At 26.8% G+C, this 15758-nt stretch overlaps 6 protein-coding genes across 7 annotated transcripts; 4 read left to right on the forward strand and 2 right to left on the reverse strand.

Moving 5' to 3' along the window:
• Window positions 1-5: 5 nt before the first annotated feature.
• Window positions 6-1900, forward strand: LOC122637556 (tRNA N(3)-methylcytidine methyltransferase METTL2). The gene is made up of 6 exons (XM_043829757.1): window positions 6-393; window positions 555-707; window positions 782-1096; window positions 1170-1283; window positions 1480-1652; window positions 1723-1900. The coding sequence occupies exons 1-6, from the start codon at window positions 284-286 to the stop codon at window positions 1869-1871; spliced, it is 1014 nt and encodes a 337-aa protein (XP_043685692.1). The 5' UTR covers window positions 6-283; the 3' UTR covers window positions 1872-1900.
• Window positions 1901-2268: 368 nt separating this feature from the next.
• On the forward strand, window positions 2269-5861 carry LOC122637554 (protein HID1). The gene is made up of 12 exons (XM_043829754.1): window positions 2269-2478; window positions 2723-3082; window positions 3206-3259; window positions 3324-3547; window positions 3638-3879; window positions 3953-4183; window positions 4264-4389; window positions 4472-4728; window positions 4810-5053; window positions 5142-5287; window positions 5364-5530; window positions 5594-5861. Exons 1-12 carry the CDS (start codon window positions 2413-2415, stop codon window positions 5814-5816), a joined length of 2340 nt encoding a protein of 779 aa, XP_043685689.1. The 5' UTR covers window positions 2269-2412; the 3' UTR covers window positions 5817-5861.
• Window positions 5862-6204: 343 nt separating this feature from the next.
• LOC122637559 (probable 28S ribosomal protein S23, mitochondrial) lies at window positions 6205-7221 on the reverse strand. Its single transcript, XM_043829763.1, has 4 exons — window positions 7037-7221; window positions 6801-6962; window positions 6598-6703; window positions 6205-6511 (listed from the first exon to the last, which is right to left on the reverse strand). The coding sequence occupies exons 1-4, from the start codon at window positions 7078-7080 to the stop codon at window positions 6449-6451; spliced, it is 375 nt and encodes a 124-aa protein (XP_043685698.1). The 5' UTR covers window positions 7081-7221; the 3' UTR covers window positions 6205-6448.
• An 87-nt stretch (window positions 7222-7308) lies between these two features.
• On the forward strand, window positions 7309-8920 carry LOC122637557 (deoxyhypusine hydroxylase). The gene is made up of 3 exons (XM_043829758.1): window positions 7309-7864; window positions 8009-8329; window positions 8410-8920. Exons 1-3 carry the CDS (start codon window positions 7585-7587, stop codon window positions 8718-8720), a joined length of 912 nt encoding a protein of 303 aa, XP_043685693.1. The 5' UTR covers window positions 7309-7584; the 3' UTR covers window positions 8721-8920.
• A 1521-nt stretch (window positions 8921-10441) lies between these two features.
• Window positions 10442-12982, forward strand: LOC122637803 (globin). The gene is made up of 3 exons (XM_043830183.1): window positions 10442-10933; window positions 11959-12184; window positions 12279-12982. Exons 1-3 carry the CDS (start codon window positions 10776-10778, stop codon window positions 12405-12407), a joined length of 513 nt encoding a protein of 170 aa, XP_043686118.1. The 5' UTR covers window positions 10442-10775; the 3' UTR covers window positions 12408-12982.
• Window positions 12650-15578, reverse strand: LOC122637802 (E3 ubiquitin-protein ligase NRDP1). Of its 2 annotated transcripts, none has more exons than XM_043830182.1 (3): window positions 15082-15578; window positions 14110-14697; window positions 12650-14009 (listed from the first exon to the last, which is right to left on the reverse strand). In XM_043830182.1, exons 1-3 carry the CDS (start codon window positions 15169-15171, stop codon window positions 13740-13742), a joined length of 948 nt encoding a protein of 315 aa, XP_043686117.1. In that variant the 5' UTR covers window positions 15172-15578; the 3' UTR covers window positions 12650-13739. The 2 variants fall into 2 exon arrangements, with proteins under 2 accessions (XP_043686117.1, XP_043686116.1); XM_043830181.1 differs by having other exon boundaries at window positions 14110-14715.
• Between the last annotated feature and the right edge of the window lie 180 nt (window positions 15579-15758).

A 15758-nucleotide genomic window follows, 5' to 3' on the forward strand; every position in this document is an offset into this window, starting at 1 on the left:
GATGGCGTTTGAGTTTTGTATTCTATTGTAGACATATTTGGAATCTGAAAGACAATATGTTTAATTTAGTGTGTTTGTTGTATGTACTATAATATTTAGATTTAACAACTTCTATTTATTAAGAAAAAACTGTAACGTCATGATATTATATGAAATATAAAAAAAGTTCATGTTATATTATAAATAAAAAATTATAATGTTATGTAAATTTTTTTAAAAATACACTACATAACGAAAATAAATATTTTCTCATATTATTACTGCATGTTTATAACATTTAATCATGACTGATTCATCAGAAGTAAAACATGAAGAAAAGTTAACACAAAAAAGACCTCAGTTTGGAAACCGAGTTTTATCAAATGATGATGATGTGTTTTGTCATAACGCATGGTAATTATATTATGGATATTTCTCATTTATTTATCAATATTATTATAATAAGATTTTTTTATATTATGTATCTTTCTATTTATATAATCTAATATTGAATATATAATATTCCTTCTTGTAAGTTTTCTAAACTTGAATGTATAATGATAATATTTTTAAAGGGATAATGTTGCTTGGAATAAGGAACAGGAAGAATTAGCCCAAATCAAAGTAAATGATAATTCCATTGTTACATTATCAATGGAAACATTACTGAAATATGAGAATGAAGCTGATAAATATTGGAATAAATTTTATGGAATTCATAATAATAAGTACATATCAAACCATTTTTTCAATGTTGCATTTAGCATTGATTTATTAAAATCATTTATTTATAATATTTTAGATTTTTTAAAGATAGACATTGGTTACTCACAGAATTTCCAGAATTAGCTCCTGACACAGTAAAACAGAACTGCATGCAACCAATAAGAGCTATTGTCACAAATGATCATAATAGTGATGAAGAAACATACGCACAAGTTCTTAATACACCATGCATAACTTCAAATAAGATCTTAGAAATTGGTTGTGGTGTAGGAAATACAGTATTTCCAATACTTTTATATAATACAGATCCAAACTTGTTTGTATATTGCTGTGATTTCTCTACAAAAGCAATTGATATATTACAACAAAATCCTGCTTATGATACAACAAGGTTCATAGAATATTATTTAAATTATTATATTATTCGAAATATTATACATTTACTAATATTTAATTATTTATAGGTGCAAAGCATTTGTTCTTGATGTAACCCAAGAAGAATGGATAGTACCATTTGAACCTGAAAGTCTTTACATAATTGTCTTGATATTTGTTCTTTCTGCTATACATCCAGATAAGTATGTAAAAATAACTATTTTACTGCATTTAAAGTCAATGAAGTTTATATTATTTAAATGAATTTTATATATTGAAATGAAAATTAAATTTATACATTGAAAAAAATGAATATAAGTGAAATGTTTGAGTTTGAGTAAATGAGTTTAAGTTTAAACGAATTTATATATTGAAGTGAATTTTATTTCATATTTGAAGGATGAAACATGTTGTTAAAAAAATAAATCTCTATCTGAAACCTGGAGGATTAGTTTTGTTTAGAGATTATGGAAGATATGATTTAACACAATTGAGATTTAAGAAAGGTAGTTGTTTATCAGAAAATTTTTATGTCCGTGGAGATGGTACTAGAGTATATTTTTTTACACAAGGTAAACAAAATTTTATAAGAATATTTGAGTATATCTAAATATTTAATTTTGACTTATCAATTTATTTTAGGTGATGTAAGAACATTATTTACTAGTAATGGTTTCATTGAAGAGCAAAATTTAGTTGACAGGAGATTACAAGTAAATCGAGGAAAACAACTAAAAATGTATAGAGTTTGGGTTCAAGGAAAATACCGTAAAAAATATATTGATGCATAAGAATACAGAGATACAGAATTAGCCAGAAATAATATTTTATCTATTTTCATTAGTTGATATTCGACATAATTTATCAATAATTTAAATAACATCAGAAAGTAATTAAATAAAAAAAATAACAACATAGTAAAAAATCTTAACTTTATTTTACATATATTTACAATTATTATTAATCCTTATTGTATCACAAATTTATTTTAGTGTTGTTTTAAGTATGGACTTTCGATGGTCAAAATTTCTTTGAAATTTTTACTTTAAAATAACTTTAAATTTTATTTTATTTAATACTTGAAATTTTTCTTTTTAATTTTTATTTGGATGTATATAATGTTGACAATTCTGTATTATCATTTGATACTTCTTTTATACGATTGAGAGAGTAAGTTCGCGTAATCGTGTTTAGATGGCATGGTAGTTGCAATATGGCGACGATTCTTCTTATTTAGTCTGTTAGTATACAGACATAGTCCAACGTATACGGATAGATTAATTTCTTCTTATAGTACGGAAAACTGTTATTATTTTATAATACATCAACATTATGGGAAATGCTGATACAAAATTAAATTTCCGTAAAGCCGTTGTTCAATTAACCTCTAAAACACAGGTGACAGCACGTAATATCTTTCTTATGAAATAAATTATAATTTGACGTTTCAATATGTCAAGCGACTATGGGATTTATATTGTATTTTATTTTGATAAGTACTTTTGTAAACAAAAAAGAGAATAACATTTTTATTTTTAAGTATATATTGTTATAAAATCACATGCCCTTTATATGTGTGTGTGTGTGTGCGCGCGTGTGTGTGTGTAGACTGCCTTTTATTTAAAATGGATCTGCATTATAGGTGATTGAAGCATCCAATGATACTTTTTGGGATCAATTTTGGTCTGAAAATGTGACCAATGTGCAAGACATCTTTACTTTAATTCCAGCTTCTGAAATCCGAATTTTAAGAGAAGAAGCACCATCAAATTTAGCGACATTATGTTATAAAGCAGTAGAAAAATTGGTTAAAGCTGTTGATAATAGCTGTAGGACACAAAGAGAACATCAAACAGTTTTGAATTGTTGCCGTTTACTTACACGATTATTACCTTACATTTTTGAAGATCCTGATTGGAAAGGATTCTTTTGGTCTAGTTTACCAGGAAAAGAAGAAGAAGAAAGTATACCATTAGCACATTCTTTGTTAAATGCACTTTGTGTAAGTAAATATTAATAAGTAAATCTAATCTTTAATTATATGTATATCTTTTTCTATATGTGTTTTTCTGTAATCTATATATATATATATTTTTTGATATTATAAATAAACATTTTCTTATAGGATCTACTATTTTGTCCAGATTTTACAGTAGCTGCTAATAGAAAGTCAGGACCTGTAAGTGCATTGCATTTCAATTAGATATTAATTTCTAATTTATTAAATTAAATCTTTTTAATAGGATAAAGCAGAAGAATTACAATCAATAGATAGTTGCGAATATATTTGGGAAGCTGGAGTAGGATTTGCACATTCCCCACCCAGATATTCAATTTTAGATTCAAATCGAACAGAGTTATTGAAATTGTTATTGACATGCTTTAGTGAAACCATGTACAATCCTCCAATGGATTTATCAATCACACCAAATAAATGGATTCAACGCTTAACTAGTGCTGAAAATAGGTACAATCTTTAAGAATTATGATGTTAGAGAGTCTGATAATTTTGATTGTTATACAACTTTTTGTGTTTATAATTACTTTTTTCTAATAGACATGCTTTGCCTATGTTCACATCACTCTTAAATACAGTATGCGCTTATGATCCAGTTGGACTTGGAGTACCTTACAATCACCTTTTATTTACTGATTCTTTGGAGCCACTAGTAGATGTTGCTTTGCAGATTCTTATAGTCACTTTAGATCATGATACATCTGGTGAAATTCCAGCAGAAGAGGGTTCACTTGGAGATAATCTTTTTATTAATTATTTGAGTCGTATTCATCGTGATGAAGGTAGTTATTATGAATTGTTATATTTATTTTCTAAAATGTTTAATATTTTTTATTAAGTATTTCTTTTTTGCAGATTTTCAATTTGTATTAAAAGGAATCACTAGATTATTAAATAATCCATTAATGCAAACATATCTACCTAATTCAACAAAAAAAGTACATTTTCATCAAGAGTTATTAGTTTTCTTTTGGAAGATGTGTGATTATAATAAAAAATTTTTATATTATGTACTTAAAAGTTCAGATGTACTCGAGGTATTAGTTCCCATACTTTATCATCTCAACGATTCTCGCGCAGATCAATGTAAATACCAATAAATATTATGTATTATATTATTTATATTATTAAATTTACTATTTAGTTGATAATATCTTATATTGTAGCACGTGTTGGGTTAATGCACATAGGTGTATTTATTTTGCTTTTGTTAAGTGGAGAACGTAATTTTGGAGTTAGACTGAATAAACCATATACTGCTACAGTACCTATGGACATTCCGGTATTTACAGGTAAAGTAACTTAAATCTACTTTCTTGAAATTTAAAAAATATATAGAACTATTAAAATTTAATATTTTTTTTTTTTACATAGGCACTCATGCTGACCTACTAGTAACAGTTTTTCATAAAATTATTACAACAGGACATCAAAGATTACAACCATTGTTTGACTGTCTTCTTACAATTTTAGTAAATGTTTCTCCATACCTTAAAACTCTTTCTATGGTGGCCAGCACTAAATTACTACATTTACTCGAAGCATTTAGTACACCATGGTTCTTATTTTCTGCACCTACTAATCATCATTTAGTATTTTTTCTTTTAGAAATTTTTAATAATATAATTCAGGTAATTTTATTATATATTGTATAAAAAAATTTTTTGTACACCTGTAATTTTAATAACTCAGTTTATCGTTTGTATTGTTAGTATCAATTTGATGGAAATAGTAATCTGGTTTATACGATAATACGTAAGAGACAAGTATTCTATGCATTAGCAAACTTACCAAGCGATTGTAATACGATTGCTAAGTCTCTTAGTAAAAGACAACAACGTCATGTACCAACAAGTACATATAATGAAAATACTAGTGAAACTGCAATGGAAGGATCTCATCCTGCTCAGCCTGCAGAACCAGGAACTTTAAAAGCTTCTTTATTGGAAACACCAGGTAATAATTGTGAGAATACATATCTATAAAAAGTTATAAATAAAAATATAAATTTTTTATATACATCTTTTTTTTTTAAACTTTGTAGGTATAGAGAAGATGACAGAAAAAGAATCAGCACATCCATTAAGTCCTTCAGTGAATGTAGATATTGGAAAAACTAATAATCTTCAGAATTCCTTAGATAATGCAACTGATACAGCTACATCAAATAAATCAAATTCTATAATACCAGTATGTATATATTTTTATATTTGTATATAAATATATATGTAATATCACAAATACACTATAATAAATTCACATTCAGAAAGGAGGAATCAGAGTAGCTGAGCAGACAAATATATCTAGCAATACCAACCAATGGGTTCCTTCTAGTGAATGGGTATATCAATGGAAAAGTAAACTTCCATTACAAACTATTATGCGATTATTACAAGTTCTTGTTCCTCAAGTAGAAAAAATATGTATTGACAAGTATGTATTCATTGATGTTTTCTATAAAACCTAAGCACCATATTAAGTGATCAATCTTCACAGGGGTTTAACAGATGAGAGTGAAATTTTAAAATTTTTACAACATGGTACATTAGTGGGTCTTTTGCCAGTTCCACATCCTATTCTCATTAGAAGATACCAAGCTAATGCTGGGACAACTGCTTGGTTTAGAACTTATATGTGGGGAGTAATATACCTTAGAAATGTTGAACCACCCATTTGGTATGATACAGACGTCAAATTATTTGAAATACAAAGAGTCTAAATATTATGTGTCTAAAGATATAAATTAGTTTACGATAATTAGCAACTTGCATTATTATTTACATAAGATATTTATATTGCAAACGTAATATATACTACTATTTAAAATTAATTTATTCAATGCAATTTTAATGTTTTGCATTGTATTTAATAAAAAAAAATAATAAATGCAAACATTTTTATAGATATAGGTTTTACTAACAAAAAAATGGCGCAAATATTTTCTTATGTAATTTCATCAATCAAGCATTTGACTATATGATGTAATTTATTATTTATATCATAATTAATATTTGTCATTGTGTCTACATTTTTATATAATCATATATTGTAATATCAATGGAAATATTCATTTTATTTGCCTCTTTTATTTGAAGTATATTGATGCTTTTAATAAAATTATAAATTAATATCATAACACAGTTATGATATTATACAGGTGTCTACACAAAATTAATGTTCATCTTTATATACAATACATTGTGTTTCATATACTTTATTATAATATACATATTTATATACAAATAAGATCAATTATTGCCTTTGATGAAAAAGTAAATACCATGAGTGTATTATATATTAATTAAAAATAAAATGTCTATATATCATACCATATATTATTGTTTTTATCTTCTATGTTTGTTGATTTAATTTTTCTAAAGCTTGTTCATAAGCTGCTTCATCAGGCAAATCGAGCTATAAACAAAATTTTATTGTTCAAGTTCAAATGTTCTAATAATTATTTGATGATAATTAAAAATATTTTTATTCATACTAATTACCATTTTTAATTCATTATATGTATCAAGAAATTTCTTTGTTTGTGATAGATATTTTTTATTTTTTAAGTTCATTATATCTAGATTTTTGCAATCTTTGTGAAATCGTCTATAAAATAGAAATATTTAAAATTATATTAATAAAAGCTTTTAATAAACCTATATATTTATATTTAATAAATTTATGTTATTGTATAACTTCTTACGCGCGTATAATGTCTTCCTTATAATATATTGGTCTTATTGGTACATATGGTGTAACTCTATCATATTTTGGTTCATATTTGGGTGGAAATGTTTTATATATAGTATACCACAGTGGTTTTTCTGATTCAGTCATTGCCCCTCCACGTATTAATGATGATATTCTATAACAATAATAAAAATAAATAAAAGCTTATGGATAAAAATAATTAACTTATAATAAAATTTCAGATCTTACCTCGTATAAATAGTTCCGATTTTTTCCACTCTTGTTTGAGCCATTATGCTTAATAACTTAAGATATTACTACTTAACAATTTAATACAATATCCTGTAATTAACGAATATACAAACATTCTTATGCTACATGCTTGAGTATTTGCAAATGCTTTTAAGAACGTTATAGGTTATGTTATAAAGCGCTATCTAGTATTATATAACAGAGACAATGTGACCAATAAGAGCATACTTTTTCTCCTACCGCAAAAAAGTACATAGGTTAACTAAAATTTCTAAGACAAATTCGAATTAGTATGAGTTCATATCACGTCATATTTCAATAACATGAAGATTTTCTAAAACTATAAGCAAATGTGAAATGTTTAGTAATTGAAACTTATAAAAAATGATTAAAGAGAAATGATTTCTCGATTAAGTGATTGGTTGAGTTATTAAAAGATCATATATTTATTATATTTTTTTCTTATATAGTTTTTAAATCATTAATAAATAATTGATAATAATTCACTATATTATTCACTATACATATTAATTTACTGAAGAAAAATGCCAAATATCAGTGAAAAAGAAATAGTGGCTATAGGTAATGTTTTAAACGATGAAGGTAGACCGCTTAAGGAAAGGTTTCGTGCATTATTTACTTTGAAAAATATTGGAGGTTCAATAGCTATTGAACAAATACGAAAAGGCTTTAAAGATAAATCTGCATTATTAAAACATGAACTTGCATATTGTCTTGGTCAAATGCAGGATCCTTTAGCAATATCTATTTTAATTGAAGTATTAAAAGATGATAAACAGGAACCTATGGTCCGTCACGAAGCAGGTATACATTTTTATTAATATTATTATTATATAATAATAATATTTTTATTAATAAAAGTTAATAATTAAATGCAATATATAATTATTATTGTATTCATAAAAACATAATAACTGTTTTTTAATTTTTTTTTTGTTTTTTAATCAGGAGAAGCATTGGGTGCTATTGGAGATATGTCAGTTATACCATTATTAGATCAGTATAGTAAAAGTCTTATACCTGAAATTGCAGAAACATGTGAATTAGCCTTGAAACGCTTAAAATGGTTACAATCAAATGATTGTGAAGAAAATTTATTAAAAAGTCCATATATGTCTATTGATCCTGCTCCGCCAGCAGAAACCACTGATGTTCATAATCTAAAGAAAACATTACTAGATGAAAATAAATCATTATTTGATAGATATCGTGCGATGTTTGCTTTAAGAAATTTACAAACACCAGACAGCATCCTTGCTCTCAGTGAAGGTAAACAGGAATAAATATTTGATATATGCTTATCATATAATAACTGTTTTTAATAAATATACTATAATTTTTCTGTGTAGGATTAAAAGCAGGTAGTGCTTTATTTAGACATGAAATTGCATTTGTTCTTGGTCAACTCCAAGAAGAAATTTCCATACCTTATTTACAAGCTTCTCTTGAAGATATAGAAGAAAATGAAATGGTACGTCATGAATGTGCAGAAGCATTAGGAGCTATTGCTACTCCTGATTGTCTCCAAATTTTAAATCAATACCTTCAAGATAGTAAGCAGGTTGTGAGAGAAAGTTGTGTCATTGCTCTAGATATGTGTGAATATGAAAACAGTTTAGAATTTCAATATGCTAATACACTGACAAAAATTAAAGCATAGTACATGAACATTAAATCATAAATTATGGTTGATGTTCTTCTATCTTCTGGATAATAAAAAATGCTTTGCTTTGCAGAAAAATCCATATTACATAAAAAATAAGTAAAATACTACATCTTACATATTTTGTACTTATGTATATAATGAGAATTTATATCATGTAATAAAGATATTCATATGACAAATAAATGAAATGAAGAATAAAACAGCATTATAATTTATTTTGAAATAAAAATATATAAATACTAAGAATTAAGAGAAATTCTAATTTTAATTGATTTCTTTAAACAAAAAGAAAATATTTTCTAGAAATAAATAGATTCAATATTTTCCATATTTATAGATATTTAAGAAGTTTTAATCATTTAATATCGATTTCGTTTTAAAGATAAACGACTATCTTAATATATAAATAGTACATTATGTGTGATAAAATAACAAATAGTGGACAAGTAATTGAACAAATAAGATATAAAGATACAAAAAGTTTAAGGAAAATGTAGAAAATAGTGAATATTGATATTATATATTGAATGAATCTGCCTTTTGTACTGTGTAAATATTTTATATTTCATTAAGGTAAATAATATAATTATGGTAGTTTAATTAATTATAACATTCAGAGATAATTTCATAATTATTCTGAATATGCCAACTATTCTGAAGATTTAACGAATTTCAGATGTGCAAAAATCAAAGGTTAAGCAAAAATTTGCAACTAAATGCACTATCATAAGTATTTTGCTTACTTTAATTATTACAATAAATCTTTACAAAATAAATATCTATTATCATACATTGCTATAATTCATGATAATTCAATATTAAATACTAGCTATATCAAAAATAGGATTAAATAAATGAAAATATTATTTTTAAAACTTCATAGCTGATTGATTTATCAAAAACTTTTATAGAAAAATTACCTAATATAATAAGAACTGAATGTATCATAATTCAAGTAAACTATTTTGATTGTTTACTCAACAGAATAATATATTTGACAAAGAAATATTTTGAAAAATGCTGGAAAAATGAGACATACAGAAATTGGAGAAGTATCTAACAAGAATAAAACGGTAAGTTCATATGTTCTAGCAGATAGATTTTAAAAAGGTCTATAGTATGAAATTTTATCTCATAAGAGCATAAAAGCATTACTCAAAAATTTGCAATTTAAATTGAACAACCAGACTCTTTGGACTGTCGCTAATGTATTGATCAAGTAAACAACGTTATTGGAAATATCATAGAGTTATGTGGTCAAATATGGGAGTAGATACGTATCCAGTTTTTATATGTCATAAATAATATCTTATTCCATTAGTTCATTCCATTAGTTTATTCCATTAGTTCAAGTGAATATTATTTCTAATATAATTAAGGTAATCTCTCTAAACGTGTTAATTGTTGTATCTCGTTATATGTATTAGTTCGTTACATCGTTCTAAATGTAATGATAAAGAAAGAGAAAAAGAGAAAAAAACATAGATGAATGCGTAAAACATAAAACAGAAAGACGGGGTTCTGTTGGTGGGAGCAGTACGACAACCTTGTGAGGGGTAAGGAAATAACCGGTAATATGTCGGAAGGCGGGCCACAGTTGAACGGACCTATACCAGTGAAAGAGTACCGCCTATTTATAACGAAAGAACGTGTATCTTGTAGCTTAGCCATTTTAGAGATCAAGCGAATTGAATGAAAGTACGCCGTCGCGTGGCACGTGATATATCATAGAAAATTATATAAAGACTAGTGTGATCCGAATGAAGCCTTTAGTCTGTTGCTGTCTTTGATACGGAGTAGTTGGATACAGATCGTTGATCGATAGATTATAACTGCGCGAACTTCCATTTATATTTTTTAAATCATTTTATTAAATATTACATTTTAGTAAAAATCGTAAAAAACAGATTTATGCAAATTTGTTATATGCAATTATAGTTTTAATCGGACAACTCGTTTTAATTAAAAAAAAAAATATATATATATATATATAAACAGAATTTTTTATATGAAAAATTGTAATATTTTTTTTTAAATTTAATATATAAAATGACGGGAATATTTAATCGTTTTTTCGGATTTTGGACAAATGACTCTAAAATTGACGAAGCTACAGGACTTACGGAAAGACAAAAGAGACTTGTACAGAATACGTGGGCTATTATAAAGAAAGATCAAGTTGCATCCGGCTGTGCTGTAATGTTGGCGTAAGTATTTTTTTCCACGTTGTTATACTTCAATATTTGAATATAATTCGCGTATTATAGTTAAAAAAAATTAAATAAAATTGAAAAGTTATTATTTTTAATTTATATAAATTTATAGTAATGATATTAATTTATCATTATGCAATCACATATTGAAAAAAGGATAAGATATGTATACGGTATATTTTTAAATAAAATCAATTTCATTATTGCTTGTTGTTAATAAATGTATATTAAATCAAATATTGGCTGCGCTTTAACAAATATGTGATTTTATTACATTTGATTAATATCGATGTTTAACAAGAAAATCGATCTCAACCCACTTACATGCATACGTTTGATTAATGTATTACCATTTAAAATTATACGGCAAGTTTATAATATTAAATATTAAATGGCATCATAAAGATGTTTATCATTGAAATTCAATATATTCCATGACGCAATTATTCTTGAAAAAAATCAAAGTTCAAAATGTTATATCAATACTTCTTAACTTATCGAGATATTATAACTTATCACGAATTTGTCTTATCATTAATTTAAAATTGATATAAAATCTACGTACGTGGATAAGAGAATTGAAATCAATCGAAAATAATCATTAATTAAATAAATATAATTATAGATCATATATATAATTAGAAATGACATCCTTAAACAAATCAACACCTGCAATAATCTTTATTCACGATATGTGAACATCTTTAGAATTAATACAATGCACGCATTTTGCAGCGATTATAAATTAATAAAAAGAACATCGGAAAGCAAAGCACGTTTATAATGTTTCATGAACGCAAGGAGACTATTTTATCAGTGACCAATATCTACGCATCGATCGATACCAACACCTTATATTCGCACAAACAATGTGATAAATATTAATCTGTAAAATAAGAGAATTCTAACTAAGTTTATATCAACTAAGTTTAATTTGCGATTTAGAATTAAAAATAATACGTTTTGAACGTTATTGAATTCGAACGTAGATTTATTGCGTATTATTTTTTTGCTTGCAGCTATTTCAAGAAATATCCGGAACATCAGCGAAGTTTCCCAGCATTCAAAGATATGCCAATAGATCAACTAAATAATAATAAAAAATTTCAAGCTCATTGCGCAGGTATAATAGCTACAATAAGTACCGTCATCGACTCTTTACAAGATGCTGAACTATTAGTAGCAAACATAGTTGTTTTTGCCGAAAGACATAGGAAACGTGGTCAGACAATAAAGTCGTTTGAGGTATATACGCTTGTTTATTATAAACTTATTAAAAAAAAAAAAACGAGATCGCGATTTTTTTCATATTTATGTAATTAATATTTCGATTGTACAGGATTTAAAACCGGTAATAGCGGAAGTTCTTCGAGAAGCTTTAGGAAAACAGTTCACTTCGGAAGTAGAGGAAGCATGGAATAAAACACTGGATGTTTTCTTTTCGAAAATATATGAAGTTTTGGGTTAAAAAGAAATTTTTCTTTTAAAGCAAAAAATATATATTTTTAATATTATAAAAAATATTACATTCCTTGCATGCGTTTTATGGAAGTTTATAATATATATCTAACGAAACTTTCCTGAAATATATATATATATATGTATATATATATATATATATATATATATACACATACATACATACATACATATAAATGAACCACATTTTAAGATTTTAATCTGTCGGGATTTAATTTATAACGAGATGAATTGTTATTTAAAAAATCATGTTTATTAACTTTCTTTATCCATTTTCTGTTGCATTCTTGGTGAATATAAAATTACAATAGTTTATCTCTGATCAGTCATTCGTGCTTATAAATTAGATATAATAATCTGTAACATTGATTAATTACAAAAACAATAAAGGATTATTTGTCTAATTGTAAGAGCAGTTATAAGATTACTATCGCTTTATTTTACAGTCTGCTATTAATGACAGTCAAGAAAAATTGATAAGGTTTTATGCATCATGAATCACTTTCATTACATGTGTTACTTGTATGAAATTTTAAATAAATTAGTTTTTTGTGCTTATGATTATACAAAGCAGTGTTGAAGTTGCTGAAAAACATTAAACCACTGTTTAATTGTCTAATACTGCATAATGTCCTGATCATTTCATAATCATTAGCAATAATTTTACTATAATTTATAAGACCAATGTATACATTGTATATTCAGAGATCGTTTCTTGTTTCTTAAGAACACATTGAGCGCTTATTAATAGTAAATATTATATCATTACAATCTATGCATTATTTTTTACATTTTTTAAAGTTATCGTAATAAAACACTTAAAAAAGCCTAAAATATTCAAAAAATTTCCTGAAATAGATGATAAATAATCCATTACAGATGAATTAAAAAAATCTTTAAAGCAAAATCTTATAATAATAAATTTGGAATATTATAATAATTCTATTAAAATCCTATAATAATAAATTTGGAATCGTTTGCTATTCATCAAATAATCTCAGGAACTTTTCCAACAAATTAATATATCATATCACAGTATAACAATCAGACATTTAATTAGATTTTGTATGTGGCAATTGTGTCTGTACATTCACGTATCACAAAAGTTATGGATTAATCGGTTTTTACTATTTCTGCAAATTGCAGTTTGTGGGAGACATTAATACACCCAAACCTCTTAAAATGTGCACACATGCATAAAGCTAATATGTATGCATCATTGGGGAATCATAGCAAACATCAACTGGATACACTCAACTTGTTGAAGTTCATTTTTGTTCCTAAAAGCACCTTGATATTTGATGGCTCTTCATATGTTTATTTATTCAATACCATGAGCAAAAATCATCACTAAACCAGGCTCAATGATCATATCTTCTGGCATGTGCGTATTATCGCAATGAAGAACTAAAACAGCTTGCTTTCCAGGCACTCTCTTGCATATGTAATATTCATATTGTCTTCTTGAATTTTGTCTAGTTTCCAAAGAATTTAAGCCTGATGGCCATTTTCTTTCATGACAATTTTCCATTAGTTCATCGATGATGTGAGGTGGACAATGATTTTCGGACAATGTTCTCTTGACCATTATCTACAAAATAATATGCAATGTGTCTTAAAGAACTGCATATCAGAAAGTTGTTCAGATGATTTCTCTATCAGTTATAATAGAATAGAATATAATACAATACCTGCAATGATTCATCTGGCGTTGAGATCATCCCTCCCCATCTGGTAACTCTAGCACGAGGAAGAGTTGCAGACCATCTTACTACTTCGTCTCTTTCCATTTGATCAGCAATAGCTCTCATCGCTGGATTCGATACTCTTAATGCTTTCATAAAATCTTTTAATAAGTGTATTTCTCGTTTATGTTCGTTTATTTGAAGTTGTTGTTCACCTAAATCTCTTTTCATATCAGCTAGTTTTTGCTGCTGAGACTGTATTAAACTTCTAAGTTCTCTTACACAATTATGATCTTTTAATTCATCTTTTGGAATAATAAGATTACAACCTTGTTCGCATAACGTTGGTCTTTTGGGATTATATTCACACTGTTCTAAATGTGTTCCTAAACTATCCAATTTGATGCTTACTTGACATCCATACACAATGTTATCACAAGTGATACATAGACGAGCCAATAAATTTCGAAGAATTCTTGGAACTGTTCTCAATTGTGCAGAGGTAATGGGAGTACGATCCAAAGGGCAAGTCGGTTGTCTGTTTATCCATTCGTTGATACATGAACGACAGAAAGCATGTTCACATACAGGAGCCTGTAACATATTCCTCACCTGCCAGTCCTCATAAGCTTATAAAACTATACTGCAAAACTGCTACTTCTTTTCATTGGAAATAGTATATAAAATAATAATTGTTTACAAAGAGAGTTATATTTTACCATCAGAATAATTTAAAAAAAAAAAAAAAAGAAAAGAAAAGTAAAAAGAAAAAAAGTTATTCACAAATTAAATTTATCGAATGAAACAAAAAGACAATGATGGTTTACTCAATTGATAAATATAACAAACACAATATTATGTTAGAACGTGAATGAATACATAAATGTACATACAAAGCGAGGTTAGTCATGGCAGTTCGCAATTAGATATATTTCATAAAGGTATTAAAGAAATTTATAAGAAAAATTCTAACAATACCTGGACAGGATCTTCGAGAACACCGGAGCAAATCGGACAGACGAGTTCTTCGTCCACATCTCCTTGAAATCGGTTCACATCGAACCCCATAACGCGCAACTTTGTGCCTTTTTAGCTAACTAGGTATTACGCCTTTTCCGATACTTCGTTCGATATTTCGCATAAACCGGACGAAGATCGTTCGTCCCTCTCGAACTTCGGTTTCGATGGCACAGATCGACGAGAAAGCTCAAATATACAATATATGTGTATACATGTACATGTTCATATACATATACGTATGTATGTATATACCGTTACTTTTGAAGAGACGAACAAGCTGTCCGTTGCAAATATTTTGTACGAGAACCAATTAACAATTGGCAATGATCACGTTGCACCGAAAAATGAAGGATTACGATACGCGATATAAGTGTGTATATACGATACAAACGTGAATATACGGTACAAATGTGTATACACGATACAAGCGTGAATATACGATACAAGTATATATACACGATACAAGCGCACCCTTTTGTATCACGATAGACAATTTTTAATCGGCAAAAGAACGATTTTTTAATTTTACTTATTTACGATTAAACCTCAATTTCAAATTAGACCTTCATTTTTTCTTATATTTAATTAATCATAATTTTCAATCACGAAAAGAACTTTATATAAGGCTTATATAT

The sequence above is a fragment of the Vespula pensylvanica genome, chromosome 2, assembly GCF_014466175.1.
Source record: "Vespula pensylvanica isolate Volc-1 chromosome 2, ASM1446617v1, whole genome shotgun sequence".
Classification (NCBI taxonomy): Eukaryota; Metazoa; Arthropoda; class Insecta; order Hymenoptera; family Vespidae; genus Vespula; species Vespula pensylvanica.

Excerpts from the sequence above, each read along its gene's own strand:
- LOC122637557 (XM_043829758.1), top strand. The coding sequence starts at position 7,585 with ATGCCAAATATCAGTGAAAAAGAAATAGTGGCTATAGGTAATGTTTTA. Across the intron at positions 7,865-8,008 it reads TATGGTCCGTCACGAAGCAG|GAGAAGCATTGGGTGCTATT; the intron begins GTATACATTTTT and ends TTTTTTAATCAG. Across the intron at positions 8,330-8,409 it reads CATCCTTGCTCTCAGTGAAG|GATTAAAAGCAGGTAGTGCT; the intron begins GTAAACAGGAAT and ends TTTTCTGTGTAG.
- LOC122637802 (XM_043830181.1), bottom strand. The coding sequence starts at position 15,171 with ATGGGGTTCGATGTGAACCGATTTCAAGGAGATGTGGACGAAGAACTC. Across the intron at positions 14,716-15,081 it reads TTCTCGAAGATCCTGTCCAG|GTGAGGAATATGTTACAGGC; the intron begins GTATTGTTAGAA and ends GAGGACTGGCAG. Across the intron at positions 14,010-14,109 it reads CGCCAGATGAATCATTGCAG|ATAATGGTCAAGAGAACATT; the intron begins GTATTGTATTAT and ends ATTATTTTGTAG.
- LOC122637803 (XM_043830183.1), top strand. The coding sequence starts at position 10,776 with ATGACGGGAATATTTAATCGTTTTTTCGGATTTTGGACAAATGACTCT. Across the intron at positions 10,934-11,958 it reads GGCTGTGCTGTAATGTTGGC|CTATTTCAAGAAATATCCGG; the intron begins GTAAGTATTTTT and ends TTTTGCTTGCAG. Across the intron at positions 12,185-12,278 it reads AGACAATAAAGTCGTTTGAG|GATTTAAAACCGGTAATAGC; the intron begins GTATATACGCTT and ends TCGATTGTACAG.
- LOC122637559 (XM_043829763.1), bottom strand. The coding sequence starts at position 7,080 with ATGGCTCAAACAAGAGTGGAAAAAATCGGAACTATTTATACGAG. Across the intron at positions 6,704-6,800 it reads AAGGAAGACATTATACGCGC|ACGATTTCACAAAGATTGCA; the intron begins GTAAGAAGTTAT and ends TCTATTTTATAG. Across the intron at positions 6,512-6,597 it reads CATATAATGAATTAAAAATG|CTCGATTTGCCTGATGAAGC; the intron begins GTAATTAGTATG and ends TTTTGTTTATAG.
- LOC122637554 (XM_043829754.1), top strand. The coding sequence starts at position 2,413 with ATGGGAAATGCTGATACAAAATTAAATTTCCGTAAAGCCGTTGTTCAA. Across the intron at positions 5,054-5,141 it reads TTCTTTATTGGAAACACCAG|GTATAGAGAAGATGACAGAA; the intron begins GTAATAATTGTG and ends TAAACTTTGTAG. Across the intron at positions 5,288-5,363 it reads AATCAAATTCTATAATACCA|AAAGGAGGAATCAGAGTAGC; the intron begins GTATGTATATAT and ends ATTCACATTCAG.
- LOC122637556 (XM_043829757.1), top strand. The coding sequence starts at position 284 with ATGACTGATTCATCAGAAGTAAAACATGAAGAAAAGTTAACACAAAAA. Across the intron at positions 708-781 it reads TATGGAATTCATAATAATAA|ATTTTTTAAAGATAGACATT; the intron begins GTACATATCAAA and ends ATAATATTTTAG. Across the intron at positions 1,097-1,169 it reads CCTGCTTATGATACAACAAG|GTGCAAAGCATTTGTTCTTG; the intron begins GTTCATAGAATA and ends AATTATTTATAG.